General features: G+C 42.7%; 1 protein-coding gene across 1 annotated transcript; it reads left to right on the plus strand.

Moving 5' to 3' along the window:
* The first annotated feature begins 794 nt into the window (after positions 1-794).
* On the plus strand, positions 795-13,773 carry tec (tec protein tyrosine kinase). Its single transcript, XM_073475067.1, has 18 exons — positions 795-859; positions 4,159-4,362; positions 4,519-4,623; positions 5,297-5,378; positions 6,562-6,690; positions 7,842-7,894; positions 8,032-8,243; positions 8,613-8,678; positions 9,015-9,069; positions 9,234-9,316; positions 9,597-9,730; positions 9,930-10,004; positions 10,088-10,259; positions 11,020-11,236; positions 12,160-12,224; positions 12,476-12,594; positions 12,710-12,867; positions 13,163-13,773. Exons 2-18 carry the CDS (start codon positions 4,225-4,227, stop codon positions 13,244-13,246), a joined length of 1,947 nt encoding a protein of 648 aa, XP_073331168.1. The 5' UTR covers positions 795-859; positions 4,159-4,224; the 3' UTR covers positions 13,247-13,773.
* The last annotated feature ends 864 nt before the right edge of the window (positions 13,774-14,637 follow it).

Genomic DNA, 14,637 nt, shown 5'->3' on the forward strand with positions numbered 1-14,637 from the left:
GGTCGAGCCGTGGCGACAGCTTCGTCTTCACGTCTTCCGAGCCAGCGCCTCTTTTTCTTGAAGGCTTCGACGCGCAGGATTGCACGGATCATCGCGGCAGCATGCGTCTGCCCCGTTAGCATTGTTGCTAATACCTGCCTCAGAGTTTTCAAACTAATCTTTATTGACACTCGCGAACAGCCAGGACGGTTCACACGTACAGTGTGAGAGCATTAATGTTGAGCTTCGACTCGACAGTACGAGTTGGAATTCACATTTCTAAAATGTGACGGGATCCTAAAAACAGTGACGGTTGAAGTTGGCGCCCACAGTCACCATCAGGTGGGTCGGCCTCGTGATAACGTATCTGACAGGGTGATTTTAAGCGGGTCGACCCGTGTAGACCCGCTAATGTTGGTGGAAAAGCGCCAGTTAGTTACTGTTAATATTATTATTATATATTCATTTATTCATATACATTATTATCAATGTCATTTTAAACTTTCTTTTTCATTTTAACCTCTCAGTATTAAAATGTTCACTTTCCAAGACTTTTACTAATTCACACACACACACACACACACACACACAATATTTTTCCACTCTGCTTTCTGACTGATTTGACTATACGCATGATCTCATACACCACTAACCTCTCCCTCTCTCTCTCACACACGCACACACACACACAGCTGTAGCCGCATTGTACGAGGAAGTTCGTGTGTTCGTGTGGTTGTGTGTGTGTGTGTGTGTGTGTTGGTGAGTTGTGTGTCCGCCTCCCTCCTTCTCTTCACTTCCTGAATCCCTCTGCTCTCATTCACAGCGACATGGGAGCCAGACGCGCACTCACGGAGTAAAAGCTGCAGCATGACGACAACAGGTGAGACACATGTTTTACCTTCATTACCTTTATTACGTCACCCGTTTTTAGATTAAACACGTTAAACTGCTGTCGATCAAACTCTGCGGCAGAAACCCGCAGAGCAACGCGTTTGACTGCACGGAGACAAAGTGCTGCAGGGCTGCTGACATGTTAGACATCATACTAGACAGAAAACACCGGTTATTAAGGTTTTATTACATCAGTGTGTCTGAAAGAGACGCAACAAACAACACAAAGTGCGTTAAATTATCACACAAACACCACCTGGTTCTGTGATAATGAGTTATCTGACTCCTCTGGGTGTGTTTCGGTTGATACACGTGTTTTAATTAGGTTAACTAATTGTGATATTTACCTAAAATCACCTGAGAGCAGGTGCACTGTGTCGGTCCCTGCTGCTGCATTCAAGGTCCGTCGGGAAAAAAACGGACGACGCGTTAAAACGCTGTTTTTTTGCATTAGGTTTGGTGGAAGTAGCTGTTTTACTTAAGTAAAAGCTTAATACAACGGGCCTTCAACACTTAAGTAAACGTTTGCTGTCTAAAAGTCGATGTAAAAGTGCTGATATAAACAAAAAGAAACTCAGTTTTGACGTTACTGCAGTTTCTCCATCACATCTGCGGGCCCGGTTCTGCTCGGTTCGTCTTAAACCCATGACGCTCTTGTCTCAATCTGTGCAGCACTATGGAAGAATCACTGCTAACAAAGAAGCTCTGCTAATTCAGCTACAAACACCTTTAATTTACTGTAACTTCTTCACAATAAAAGCCCCCCATTGTTCAGTCATTAAAAGCTTTTATTATGAAGCAGCGTCACAGGAAACGTTGTGTTTTCAGCAGCAGCAACTAAACACGACTCCTGAACCAGCTGAACGTGAACACGATGAAACACTTAAACACAGCAGATGTTTGAAAACAAGGACAGACAGGAGGAGAGAAACTGAAGAGATTCAGTCAGAAGCTACAGAAGTACTGAGAGCTGAATACACTGACTTTTAAATAGTCTTTCTGTCAGGTTTCCTGCACAGACGTGAGCAGAGGATTGATTTTCGGGGGCCTCTGACCAGTAAAACTGGTGACGGAAAAACAAATCAGAGTTGCTCAGTTCGACTCAGCGCGGCCAAAAGTGCTGGTGGAAAAAAACCACGTGTCTGAAGCTGCGTTCGTGTGCTTACCTCGGAAGTGACTGCTGGGAATGACATCATACCAGCGTTGACTGAGAGCCGTTGTCAGCAGTTGGATAGTACTGTGTGTTCGACTGATTTACTGAGACACAATTAAGACAGAAGTGCTAATAAACAGCATTTTCTGCAGCTTGATGCACGGAGCAGCCATCTTGGATTTTGAGGTTGAGGTCGGTGAGGTGGTTCCTACTTTCTGAGTTGGAAATCTGACTTCAGGGGGGGTTTAAGTTGAAATTGCAGACTCAGCTCACTTGAACGCACCACAAATTTGCTGACTTTCCAAGTTGTTGCTCCGACTTGAGGGAGCGTTCAGGCTGATTTTCCCAGTCGGAAATATGTTTTTCCGATTATTCTGACACCACACGACTAAGGTCGAAGGCCCGTCCTGCTTCATAATACCACTTTGTACCAGCAGAGGCAAAGTTTCAGCTGGGACGTACACCGTGTGCTAGCTGTTAACCAGCTAACGGCAGCTACAGTTAGCAGCAGGTAGCGGTTACTCTAGTGAAATGCTGCCCCCCATTTGTTTTTAGTATAAATTCGAGGTGTTCAGTTTTTACTTACTCGTTAACTCATCATAAAACACACTTCGTTCAAACTGGACATAAACTGAATAAAAGTCACCAGAACAGTGTTGGTTCGTCTCCTCCGGTTTGGTCCAAATAAATCCTCAGTTCACAGAGTAAGATGTGAAAATATTCTGGTTCTGCAGGGTGTTTCAGCCCGACTCTCTCTCCTCAGCCGCTTCATGCCTCTCCTGTCTCTGGAGTCAGAGTCCTGGTCAGAGCTGCTGTAAATCGCCTCCATACTGTATCGACCGTCATCAAACAGACACCTCTTAGCCCCACGGCTAACAGAGCTACTTTCTAGCTAGTTTCTACAGCTAAAGTTAACTACAGCAAAGAGTATTTATTTATAACAACAACAAGATATCTGTAGATCAATGTGAGAGTAACAGCTGCACAGCCGAGTGTCAAACCTCAGTGTTATTTATAGTATCGACTGTAACATGTCGAGAGTATTCAAATGCTTATTGTTTGATCTGATATTTCCCGATATGTCACTTTAAGAATCATTTGTTTAAGACACCCACATGGAGCCTGTTGAGCATTTTGTCTGTTATATGAAAAGGAAAGGTTAAAATATTACTATAACTATACAAATATCTGTTAAAAGAACATTAAAGTACTCTTTATTTTATCTAGTAGTCAGTAAGTGGTTAGTTATAGCTGACAGAGTAAATAAATACTGTTTCACCCAGCAGTGATGATGACTTCTGCAGGGTGATATACATCAACATCACATAAAAATCATGATAACACTCCCTACAGGATGATGAACACAGCATGCACTCAAATAGATAAACAGTGAGGACGTCAAAATGAAACCCGGTCAAGGTAACTACATGACTATTTCTTCAGAGTACAGGACGAAGTAAAGGCCAAACTTCACACAGAAAACCCTGCAGTGAGCACCTTCAATTCTCAGTTTCTATTTCTGTTGAAGTTTTATTTAGTCAGCTCCTGTGTGGGAGGACTTCCTGTCTGTGACCGCACTGATGCTACAGACCTGATTCTGACTTATTGAGTCTCAGTACACAGGAATTAGAAACTCCTCTTCTCTCGTGGGGCTGATAACACAATTAAATCTCCGTTAAAGTTAGCCCAGCGCTGAACCGGAAGTCCGGCTTCAAACTGCCGCTGAGCAGCTTTCATAGGAACAAATGGAGCTCCACCTCCAACACTGTGTCCAGGTTTTGATAAAAAGGTCCTTTGTGTATTGTTAAGCATGTTCACATCTTAGTTTAGTGTGTTGGCTAGCATGCTAACATTTGAGAAAAGACTTCTAGAGGATATGAAGCAACATTCATTTGCAGTCGTCTTTGTGTCCACACGATGAATGTAAATCCAATTTTCACTCTTTTAGCTCTGTGTTTGACCTCCAACAGCTCCTGAAGCAGATATCTGTTAACAGTGCTAATGAGAGCGAACCAAAACAACAAAGTTACTGACCAGACGACCAAAACAAAGTGCTGAAAGAAGCTAAAAGACTCCATAGAGCTGAGGAGAGGGAAATTGTGGATATAATTAAACCTGTGCGTCTCTCTCCTCAGTTCAGCGCCAGCTCGCCTCGTTCTGACAATATCCACCAATGGGCTGAGGGCGTGGGCGGGACCAGGATGAGTGGCGAGCTGCTATTGGAGGAGACGCTCATCAAGCGTTCGCAGCAGAAGAAGAGGACGTCGCCGCTGAACTACAAGGAGAGACTGTTTGTCCTCACCAAGAGCAGGCTGACGTACTACGATGGACGAGCCGAGGTCATTTAAAAAAAAAAAAATGTTATTCTAATTTTCTTCTCATTTTAAGTTTCACAGAAGGAACCAGGCAAACACACAACAAAATACAAGTCTGATATCTCCGGAAGAGAGAGAGAAGTTAAAAACCTGCCGTGGACATGTTGTTTCCATCAACAGAAGAAGTTCAGGAGAGGATCGATCGAGCTGAGTCGCATCCGATGTGCAGAGATCGTCAAGAACGGAGGAGGAATCATCCCCTGCCAGAACAAATACCCTTTTCAGGTACAAACACACAACAAACCACAAGTTCTCTCACATGAAGCTGCTCTGTGTGTTACTTAAAAGGATAAATCTGGTTGATTGCAACTTACATCATTTTCACTGTAGATTTGGCCTTTAATTTTATCGCTTACAATCACAGAAGACAAGTCAGACACATCAATAAACTCTCGGTTAGCCAAGCTTCTTTACAATAAGTGATCCAAGGTAAACAGTTAAATTGTTACCCTAACAGTCTGTTGTGAAACTATGCCGAATTAGCCAACAACAGTTCCTGTTTGCAGTTTACTCACTAATGTACAAACAACTACAACTGGAGTCATTTGATACTGAAGAAAACGTAAAAACATCATAATTCTAAGGCAAGTTCTGCAGTGATCTTCTTTCTATGATTTCTAAGTGGAATTATGGGTATTTATTTGTGATATTCTCAGAAAGTGTGAGTCAAATTGAATCTGAAAGTATATGTGTTGTGTCTTCGTGTCCAGTACCCATTTTATTTTGTATCATCTTTTATGTGTTTTTTGTTGAATGAATTTCAAGTCATTAAACAGCGTTGGTTTGTCCACAGCGTGTCTCGTGGTCCGACTGCTCAAGAGTTTTGACACTTTCTAGAAATAAATCTTACTACTAGTCCCACTTCACTTCAGCCAACTAACCCCTGTGTTTGTTCTAGGTGGTGTACGATACCAACACCCTCTACGTATTCGCGCCGAGTCACAACAGCAGAAGTCTGTGGGTCCAGAGCCTCAAAGAGGGTCAGTCTCTACTCCGCTCTGTTTTATTCTACTGCAGACAAACAGCACAGGATCTAGCGTGACAGATCACACTCACAGTCGACAGGCTTAACTGCTATGCTGAAAAGATGTTTTGACACCTTAAACCACATATGTGAAACCGGTTTTCACACACGGGCCAAATTTCCCTGCAGCCCCCGCTGTTTCCACTGCTCTTGCTGACTCTTTGTGTGTGACATTTTACCTGAGACATCCAGATCAGACAGGTAAAACGAGGTCATGGGCTGATTTAGGGTCTGAGGCTTCAGATTTCCCACGGTTTAGTTACCACTTGCTTCTGCATAATCAGTGTGAATGTTTGCTGCTTCAGGGTTTTTGGTGTAATGTGAAGTAAAGATATCATGTGAAATGAAATGGACAGGTGCATGCTGGTGTTTTAAAATCAACAGTAAGTCAGTTATTGTTTGGCCCGATTATCGACAAGGTCAGCCGCTGCAGAAGCATCAGTGGATGTGTAACACAATTAATGAATTGCAAAACCCTTACAGCAGTTTACGTCAACAGTCCCGCTGGTTCTCTAAGACATAACGCCGTCAAATCTGGACACATAAACACGATGAATGTATTATTAGATTCAGCAAGACATACACTCTCAGAGGATATCATTATCTCGATGTTGCTCTTAATTAAATGTCTATAAATCCACTTAAAAAATAATAGAAGAAAAGTCTCTCCTAATGCCTGCAGAACCTGCCTTAGAATTCTCATGTTTTTAAGTTTTTTTCAGTATCACAGTAACCCAGTGGTAGCTGTCTGTTCATCAATGGCGACACTGCTAACAGCTTATTCAGCGCTGAAAAAATAAAGATAAAATTGTAGCCCAAAGCTTAACTCGCTCAAATTTTAATCCTCGGAAAATAGGGTCCAGTTTAAAGTTACTGTTTAACCTCTTGGTCAGTGTTCACATCTTGTTTCTGCTGCCGACAAGCGATCGATTAAAACAGTTGTTGCAAGATTAAAAGACACTTGGGAAAATAAAAACACTCTCTTGCTTTAAATTTAAGTGTTTAAGCACGTAAGCGAAGTATAACCCTTTTGTATAATCGATGTGTAAATATAACAGCTTTCATTCACATTCACCACAGACAGCCAAATGCAGACTGCGGTCACACACGACCTAGACACTGAACCTTTCTGTCTGCAGAGATCAAAGACAACAACGTGGTCTTGGCGAAGTTCCACCCTCAGTTCTGGCAGGAGGGGGCGTGGCTCTGCTGTCGCCAGGCTGAAAAACTGGCTCCTGGCTGTGAGGAGTACAACCTGTTTGGAGACAGTAAGAAAACACAGCCACACACCCTACACCAGTCAACTGCTGCACTGTGTAATTGATCACTTCAAAGTTATTCTACCATAGTTATCACGACTGGTATTACAGGTATTACAGGTATTCAACCTATCATAGTACTTGGGTTTGGTTAGTCAGCTTCACATAAAGTTGATTTAAGTGCACTTGATGTGAGTTTATGCATTAATGATTAAAGCTAGCTTTGGTAGGAAGTTGTGTTGTTATATTTGTAGTATTCTTTAGTGGCTAACGCACCCCTTTAGCAGCTAACGTTAGCACAAAGCACATGGCCCCTGAGCAGAAAAACGGAGCCACAGTGACAGCAAAAGCCTCTCTTAGCGGCTAACACACTTCTTCGGCGGCTAACATTAGCACAGAGCCCATAGCCCAAGTTGAAGAACAGAGCCAGAGCAACAGCCTCCTTTAGCGGCTAATGTTAGTACAAAGCACACAGGCAGCACCAACACACTCCTTTTGCGGCTAACCCACTCCCTTAATAGCTAGCATTAGCACAAAGCACACAGCCCCTGAGACGAAGAACAGAGCCACAGTGACAGGACCACCCTCCTTAAAGGGCTAACACACCCCTTACTAGCTAACACACTCCTTTAGCAGCTAGTGCTGAAGCCTAAGTAGTTTAAATACATATGGACAATCTCAATAAACTCATAATATGTTTTAAAAATAAACTTTAATGTAGTTTAGTATTCACAGTAAGGAGCCTGTTATTCAAGCATTCAAGTAAAGTACTTGATGTTTTTGGGTAAATGTACTTCATCAGCAGTAATATAAAGTTGCTTGGTCTTTTGGTAAATGTAGCAAAACATGCAAACATGTTTCAAAATAGCATCAATGGTCCGTTAACGAGTGTAGAACCTGAAACAGTTGATTCGTCAAGTGTGAAAGAAAAACAGGAAATCACACTGATAATGTTAAAAATAGGCCTCGTTCAGACGGACCTGTGGCTGCTGCAACAGTACGATCGGCTTCAGTTCTTCATTATCACACGTGCATGATAATAAAACGCTATTAAACCAGCGGTGGGAGGTTAAAGGTCAGAGGTCACAGCAGAGATGGCCGATGGAGATAAAAACGAAAGAGTTCAACGTGTTGTGCTGGTTTCTGTTCCTCTTTTATAGTTTCCAGAAAACCTTTACCCCCGATTCCTGGAGAGGAGTGTAGAAACAACTGGGTAACCACTAACCACACACACACACACACACACACACACACACACACACACACACACACACACACACACACTTATGATTTACACATGCACCTCAGTCAAACCTTCAAACGTTTCCATCGTGCTTCCTCGTCACCCAGCGGCGGCCCCCTCCCCCCCTCCCTCCGACCGATGACGATGATGATGACTACGATGACGACGACGATGACGATGATGAGGAGGAGCTGGTGGTGGTGGCGCTGTACGACTTCCCGGGCGCCGAGTCTCATGACCTGAGCCTCGTCAAAGGAGACGAGTACGTCATCCTGGAGAAGTGTGACGTCAACTGGTACAAGGCGCGCAACCAGTACGGGTGAGTGTGTTTATCCCCGTGTACGTTCATGACAACAATACGTCCACCATTTTGTTACAGACTGAAATATCTCAACAACATTGGTTCGATAATTGTTGAGTTTCCCGTGTGAATGCCAACGACAATGCCATACAAAACTCCATAAACAAATCTGTCAATTTAGCGCTTTGTTGCTCTCAGGGGCTTCTGGAGACTTGGATTACACTGGACGAGTTTTATGGAGCCATTTTTTGTTTGGATTTTCACATTTTAAAACAAGTGCCCAGTAACCACATTGTCTTGCCACTGCAAAGGGAAGTAATGTGGGTTTGCTGTTTGATCCACAGTGTTGACTTACCCACATATTTCCTCGTGTGCTTGTGTTCACAGTGAGGACGGCTACATCCCAAGTAACTATGTAACAGAGAAGAAATCCGGAAACCTGGTGCAGTTTGTGTGAGTTTGTTAATCATTTCACAGTAGATTAACAGCAGCCGGCGGTCAAAGTTAAAGCACTACAACAGCTGATATAACTTTATGGACTCTTTTATGCCAAACTAGAATATGGTTAGATGAACTTTATATTCTTTACAGCACAAATGGACCATATTAAGTTGAAGACATGTATATTTTATTCTATGTCGGTTTGGATTCAGCCAGTTTATAATTCTGAACAGGAATCTCCATCTTTTAAAGCTCATTAAAAGTGTCATTAGATGAGGATAAGGAGATTGTAAGAGAAGCATTAATAAATCGTTGTTAACGGGATGTTTATGTCTTTGTTTGTTCTAGTTGGTACAGTAAACAAGTCAACAGGAACAAGGCCGAGGAGCTGCTGAGGAAGGAGGTGAGCCTCTTTTATTCCCTGTTCTTTCATCCTTTCATTTCCTGCATTTCTGTCTTCCTTTAGCCCCTCGCAAAAACGGTTACTTAGTTAGTTTACCCCTCAAAATAATACAATTTAGTCTCTACAAACAACATGTAAACTCTGCTGTGTGTCGCCCCTCGCAGGACAAAGAAGGAGCCTTCATCGTCAGAGACTCGAGCACCGCAGGAACCTACACCGTCTCTCTGTACGCCAAGTCTGCTGCAGGGTACTGACTCTCTTTGACTAACTAATCTGAGCTCAAAGAAGCAACCGCAAATCATGGATACTTCACAATACTGATGACATTTTCACATTTATTCCTCAGTTATATATTCTGCCGTTTGAGGGAGAATATGAGTGGTGTTCCTAATATTTTGTCCACCCCGTCTCCCTGCATGAGAGGGTCAAAATATTAGAAACACCTGTCACGATCATGTGCTCCAGGTCAAAACAAAACAAAATCCATACTGTGCAGCCCTCATTGTTATGTTGTTGTGCGTTTGTAGGGAGGGAGGTGCAGCTATAAAACATTACCACATCAAGGAGACACAATGCTCGCCTAGACAGTTTTACCTGGCAGAGAAACACCTGTTCAACTCCATCCCCGACCTGATCGAGTACCACAAACACAACGCAGCAGGTAAACAACACGTCGTCTACTGTATCCGTCCAGACTGTTGCTTTGAAATGTTCTTCCATACATACGGTTCATTTCTCTGTACAGAGTTTTTGACTTTAATCTCAAAATTAAAGTGAGAGAAAAAAGTCAGAACTCAATTGACCCTCGTCCTCTTCTGTATCTGTGAAACTGTCTCTTTCTCTTTGTTTCTATACCTCAGGTCTTGTTGCCAGGTTGAGGTATCCTGTAGGCAAACAGGACAAATCTGCTCCATCCACCGCTGGCTTCAGCTACGGTGAGTCCAGCAGAGCTCAGCACACTTTTTACACCTTAAACAATGTTTATACATGAATTGAACTCTCACCTTCCTCCCTGCAGACAAGTGGGAGATCAACCCCAGCGAGTTGACCTTCATGAAGGAGCTGGGCAGCGGTCAGTTCGGTCTGGTGAGGCTCGGCAAGTGGCGGGCTCAGCACAAAGTGGCCATCAAGGCCATCAGAGAGGGAGCCATGTACGAGGAGGACTTCATCGAGGAGGCCAAGGTCATGATGTAAGGAGGGGGAGAGGCCTTTGAGAAGATCAGAAAGAGACCAGAGGAAAGGTGGAAACAAACATGACCAGGGATTAGGATCTAATTCTATATCTACTTTTAACCTCTGCTGCCCTCTACTGGGGTTTAGTAAGAACTGCAGCATCATGAACTGTGATCCGTCTGTTCTCTGAACTGTGGCCTTTAAATTAATTTCCCAACAGTGAGGCAGTAAACTAAGTGATTATCTGAGCAGAGATTGAGTGTCTCATGAAAAGCTCTAAATACAAACTGCTTTGGTGTTTATGATGGCTGACTGTCGACTTTCTTAATACAGAAGTAGATAAACATGGAGGCAAATTAGAGCAGAAGTATGAATTAACATCACAGCCTAGCTTTATTGTTAATGATATTTTTGGTGCATTTAAAGGCATATATCATTTATTGATGAGTCATTTATTAATGTACTTCTTGTTGCTTATGGCAGATTCAGTCCTTCATACTTTGGAGTAGTTACAGTAAAGAAATGTTGTCAAATTTAGTACGAACCAAAGTTTGTGTTGGACAGTGTGTGCTGTGACAGAAGCTGAGTGATGCTTCAGTTTGTAACACCTCGTTTAAGAAGTTGTTCATGAGGTTCAGAGGTTTTAGGAGTAAAGAGTCGATCTGTAAACTTACCACAGTTCCCTGATTGGTCCACATCTGCTGGTCTTGGTGTCCTCGTTGGATTTGTTGCAACATATATTCTGTAAAAACACCCTCTATAATCTGTTGTCTCCAGGAAGCTGTCTCACCCTAAACTGGTGCAGCTGTATGGAGTTTGCAGCCAGCAGAAGCCCATTTACATCGTCACAGAGTTCATGGAGCACGGCTGCCTGCTGAACTTCCTCAGGCAGCGACGAGGCAGCTTCAGCTTCGGGTCCTTGCTGTCCATCAGCCTGGACGTCAGCGAAGGCATGCAGCACCTGGAGGCCAACGGCTTCATCCACAGAGATCTGGTAACTGCAGCTTACTCTCGTTCTCAAGCCTCGGGTTTTTTTCTGTGTCCGATTGGCTCACTCTGACATTCTTACCCTATCCCAAACCAGTCTCACTCGGTTGTTTGGTCTTTAAAATACCAGAAAATGGTGAAAAATGTCCATCAATGTTTCCCAAAGCCAGAAATTACGTCCTCTTGTTTTTTCCTCAACCTAAAGATATTCAGTTTACTGTCACAGAGGAGGAAAGAAAGCAGAAAATATTCACATTTAAGAAGCTGGAATCAGAGAATATTGAAATAAAATTGTTGTCGATCAATTTAATAGTTGACAACTGATCGATTAATCGTTCCGGCTCTAGTTTCCTGCACCTGATGTATTTTCAGTGGTCTGAAACAAGATAAAGCCATGCTAGCAGCTCTTTGATGCTGTACTCAGGAGCTAAATGCTAACATCAGCATGCTAATGTGCTCATAAAGACAATGTTTTTCCAAACGTTAAATAAGCTTGTGGAAGAAGTGTGAATTATTCTGTACAGTCAGCAGTTTATGACCGTGGAGATAATGCACACTTTCAGTAATAGATTACTCTTAATGAAGCTGGTTCCAGAGAAAGAACGACTTCACACACTTCAGATAAAACATGACTGAAGATACTCCGACACTTTGCATAGCGATAACTATAAAGTGGTTGACCTGATGGATGAGCACTCTTAGAAATGGTAGTATGCAAAAACCTGTATTTACATAGTAGAAGAAGAGTCTGCAGCCATGCTACTGACTCTGTACTCAGGCTGTACTTAGACAAAGCCAAAGGATCTCCAGGCAATCTATCCAGTACATGTTGAGATATTTCATTGGTGGACTGACTGCTCGCATGGCTAAAGAAAAGTCAAACCAAGTGGACTGAAACACTGTCTCTTCCTCTTTTAATCTGTTCTGCAGGCTGCCAGAAACTGTCTGGTCAATGACTCTTTGGTGGTGAAGGTGTCTGACTTTGGCATGGCCAGGTACGCATTCAATCCAACACATCTTTTTTTTTCTGTCACCTGTAGTGTTTTATCCATCTAGATTGGTGTGAGATATTGACCCTACACATGTCGGCCTTCTCTACAGTATAATGGAACTAGATGGCGCTCGACTTAAAACCCTGACCCGGTTACTCAAGCTAATCCACAGATCAATTTTTGGTTTTTGGGTGAACTGTCCCTTTAAAACAAGTCAGCCGGTAGAGAGAATTAACTTGATGTGTATTTTGTAGATACGTGTTGGACGACCAGTACACCAGCTCATCAGGTGCCAAGTTTCCTGTGAAGTGGTCGCCTCCTGAAGTCTTCAACTTCTGCAAATACAGCAGCAAGTCAGACGTCTGGTCCTTCGGTAGGAACACTTCGTTTTCTTTTTTTATATATTTTAAGGTTTATTAACACCTCAGCGTTTTAACATTAAAGCTCCAGTCTCTTACTGAACCTCTAGCATCTGTGTGTGTTTCCAGGTGTGTTGATGTGGGAGGCTTTCACTGAGGGTCGCATGCCGTTTGAACAGAGTCAGAACCACGAGGTGGTTACCTTGGTAACAAAGGGTCACCGCCTCTACAGGCCCAAAATGGCCACGGCCGCCATCTATGACATCATGCAGCTCTGTTGGCACGAGGTAGGAATCGTTATTGTAAATGTGCTGTAGGAAATATAAACTATAGTTCCCAAACTTTTCTCTGTCGGCCTCGATTTTAGTAGCAGTCTGATTTTTAAGTTCATTTAAGTGTCCACTTGGACCTGTTCTTGATTAAGATGAACGAAAATGGTTTTCCCAGACTCCCTGTTTACAAGCAGTCAATTTACGCCAGGTTCGAAAACAAATTCCCACAATATCTGAATCAATAATTGATTGTTTTATAGGTCACTCTCAGTGAGAACTTATAATTTACAGCCTGTGTTCTCTGTTTCAGAGACCGGAGGAGCGTCCGTCCTTCTCCCAGCTCTGCCTGATGATCTCCGACGCTCTCGAGGGTGACACCCCTCCACCAAACTGATCAACTGACCAATCAGCTGCTTCCACCATTTGCGCCATCTGTGGCGGCCATGTTGGCCCCTAACTCCAGCTCCACGGTAACCCAGAGTTTTGGCAGTAATATGCAGCACGAGAGGAAGGAGAACATGGAGAAAGGTGAAGTGAAATGGAACTGACCAACCAGATTGAGAGGAGGGACCAAATGTTTTCCACTCGTCTGCCACTTGGTGTATCTGATCAAGTGACAAAAACCCTCAACAGCTGCACTGACAGCTGTGAAAACTGAAGCCGCGTTCAAACCACAACAGTGATGACTGACAGTGATGTAGAAAACCTGTAAAAGGCCCTCACGATGAACAGAACTGCGTCATTTTCATGCAAATGTTTTGCCTACTTGTCTGTGAGTCTGCCTCCGTTTCCTCCTGCACCACCCAGACAAGGTCATTATGTCCTTTGGTCAGACACCTGTAAGACAGAGACAGTGAGAGACAGAGAGAGTTGTAGCAATCAAAAGTATATTAAACCACAACACACAATATGAATCTTCCAGCAAGGACTCGGCTGTGTGAATTTTTTGCCGTCACATTCAAGAAACATTTGTTTGTTTTTCTAATGTCTGACAAATGTAGCTGCAGGGTAAATCTGTTTTCATGTCATTTTCATCAAATTTCTCACATTTCTATTAAAAGTACTGTGAAGAGAAAGTCAGTGATTTCGGTGTCAAACCACACTTTCAGTCTTGTGCCTCAAAGTTGGCTCAAATCAAGTAGAGCCTGACTGACTTGATTCTTTGGGCCTATGCCGACATTAAGGAGTAAAATACTTCCCAATAACGATATACCTGCAGTTATAATGATCCCCTAAATGCTATGAAAAGATTAAAAGGTATTGCTGAATGAACATGCACATCCTCTCCTTCATGGTCAAACTGCTGAGTGTTCAGTATAATTCACACTTCCTCCACAAGCTGGGTGACACATGAGGAAGTCTGTCTGGTTTCTACAACTGTATAAAAACGAAGACGCCCTTTAGCAGACACTTGGCAAAGCTGTACATATGTAAGGAGGTAAGTTTTATCTTCTGTTCATACTTAAGTTTTATTATTTTTATGCTCTTTTTCCTCACATTGGACAATGAAAATTCTGCTTATATTCATTTGCAAATATAAGTTTGTAATATACATGTTTGATATAAAATGTGCCTTTTACATTTTTAAATATTGATTAAAACTAGTACTTCTGTATACAAAGAAACTCTGCACGCTTTAGGCAAATATTAATTCTCACATTTTAAGCGTTCCTGTCTAAAAGTAATGCTACAGCCATAATCTGGTCTTTGTCATACATAAATTGGGTTTAGACAAAAAAAAAACCTACATCTCACTCCAATTGTTGGTCATAAATGTCATCATAA

Source organism: Pagrus major, chromosome 10 (assembly GCF_040436345.1).
Source record: "Pagrus major chromosome 10, Pma_NU_1.0".
Classification (NCBI taxonomy): domain Eukaryota; kingdom Metazoa; phylum Chordata; class Actinopteri; order Spariformes; family Sparidae; genus Pagrus; species Pagrus major.

Coding starts and splice junctions, on each gene's coding strand:
- tec (XM_073475067.1), top strand. CDS start 4,225: ATGAGTGGCGAGCTGCTATTGGAGGAGACGCTCATCAAGCGTTCGCAG. Junction 8,679..9,014: donor GGAAACCTGGTGCAGTTTGT/GTGAGTTTGTTA, acceptor TGTTTGTTCTAG/TTGGTACAGTAAACAAGTCA. Junction 10,005..10,087: donor CACCGCTGGCTTCAGCTACG/GTGAGTCCAGCA, acceptor TCCTCCCTGCAG/ACAAGTGGGAGATCAACCCC.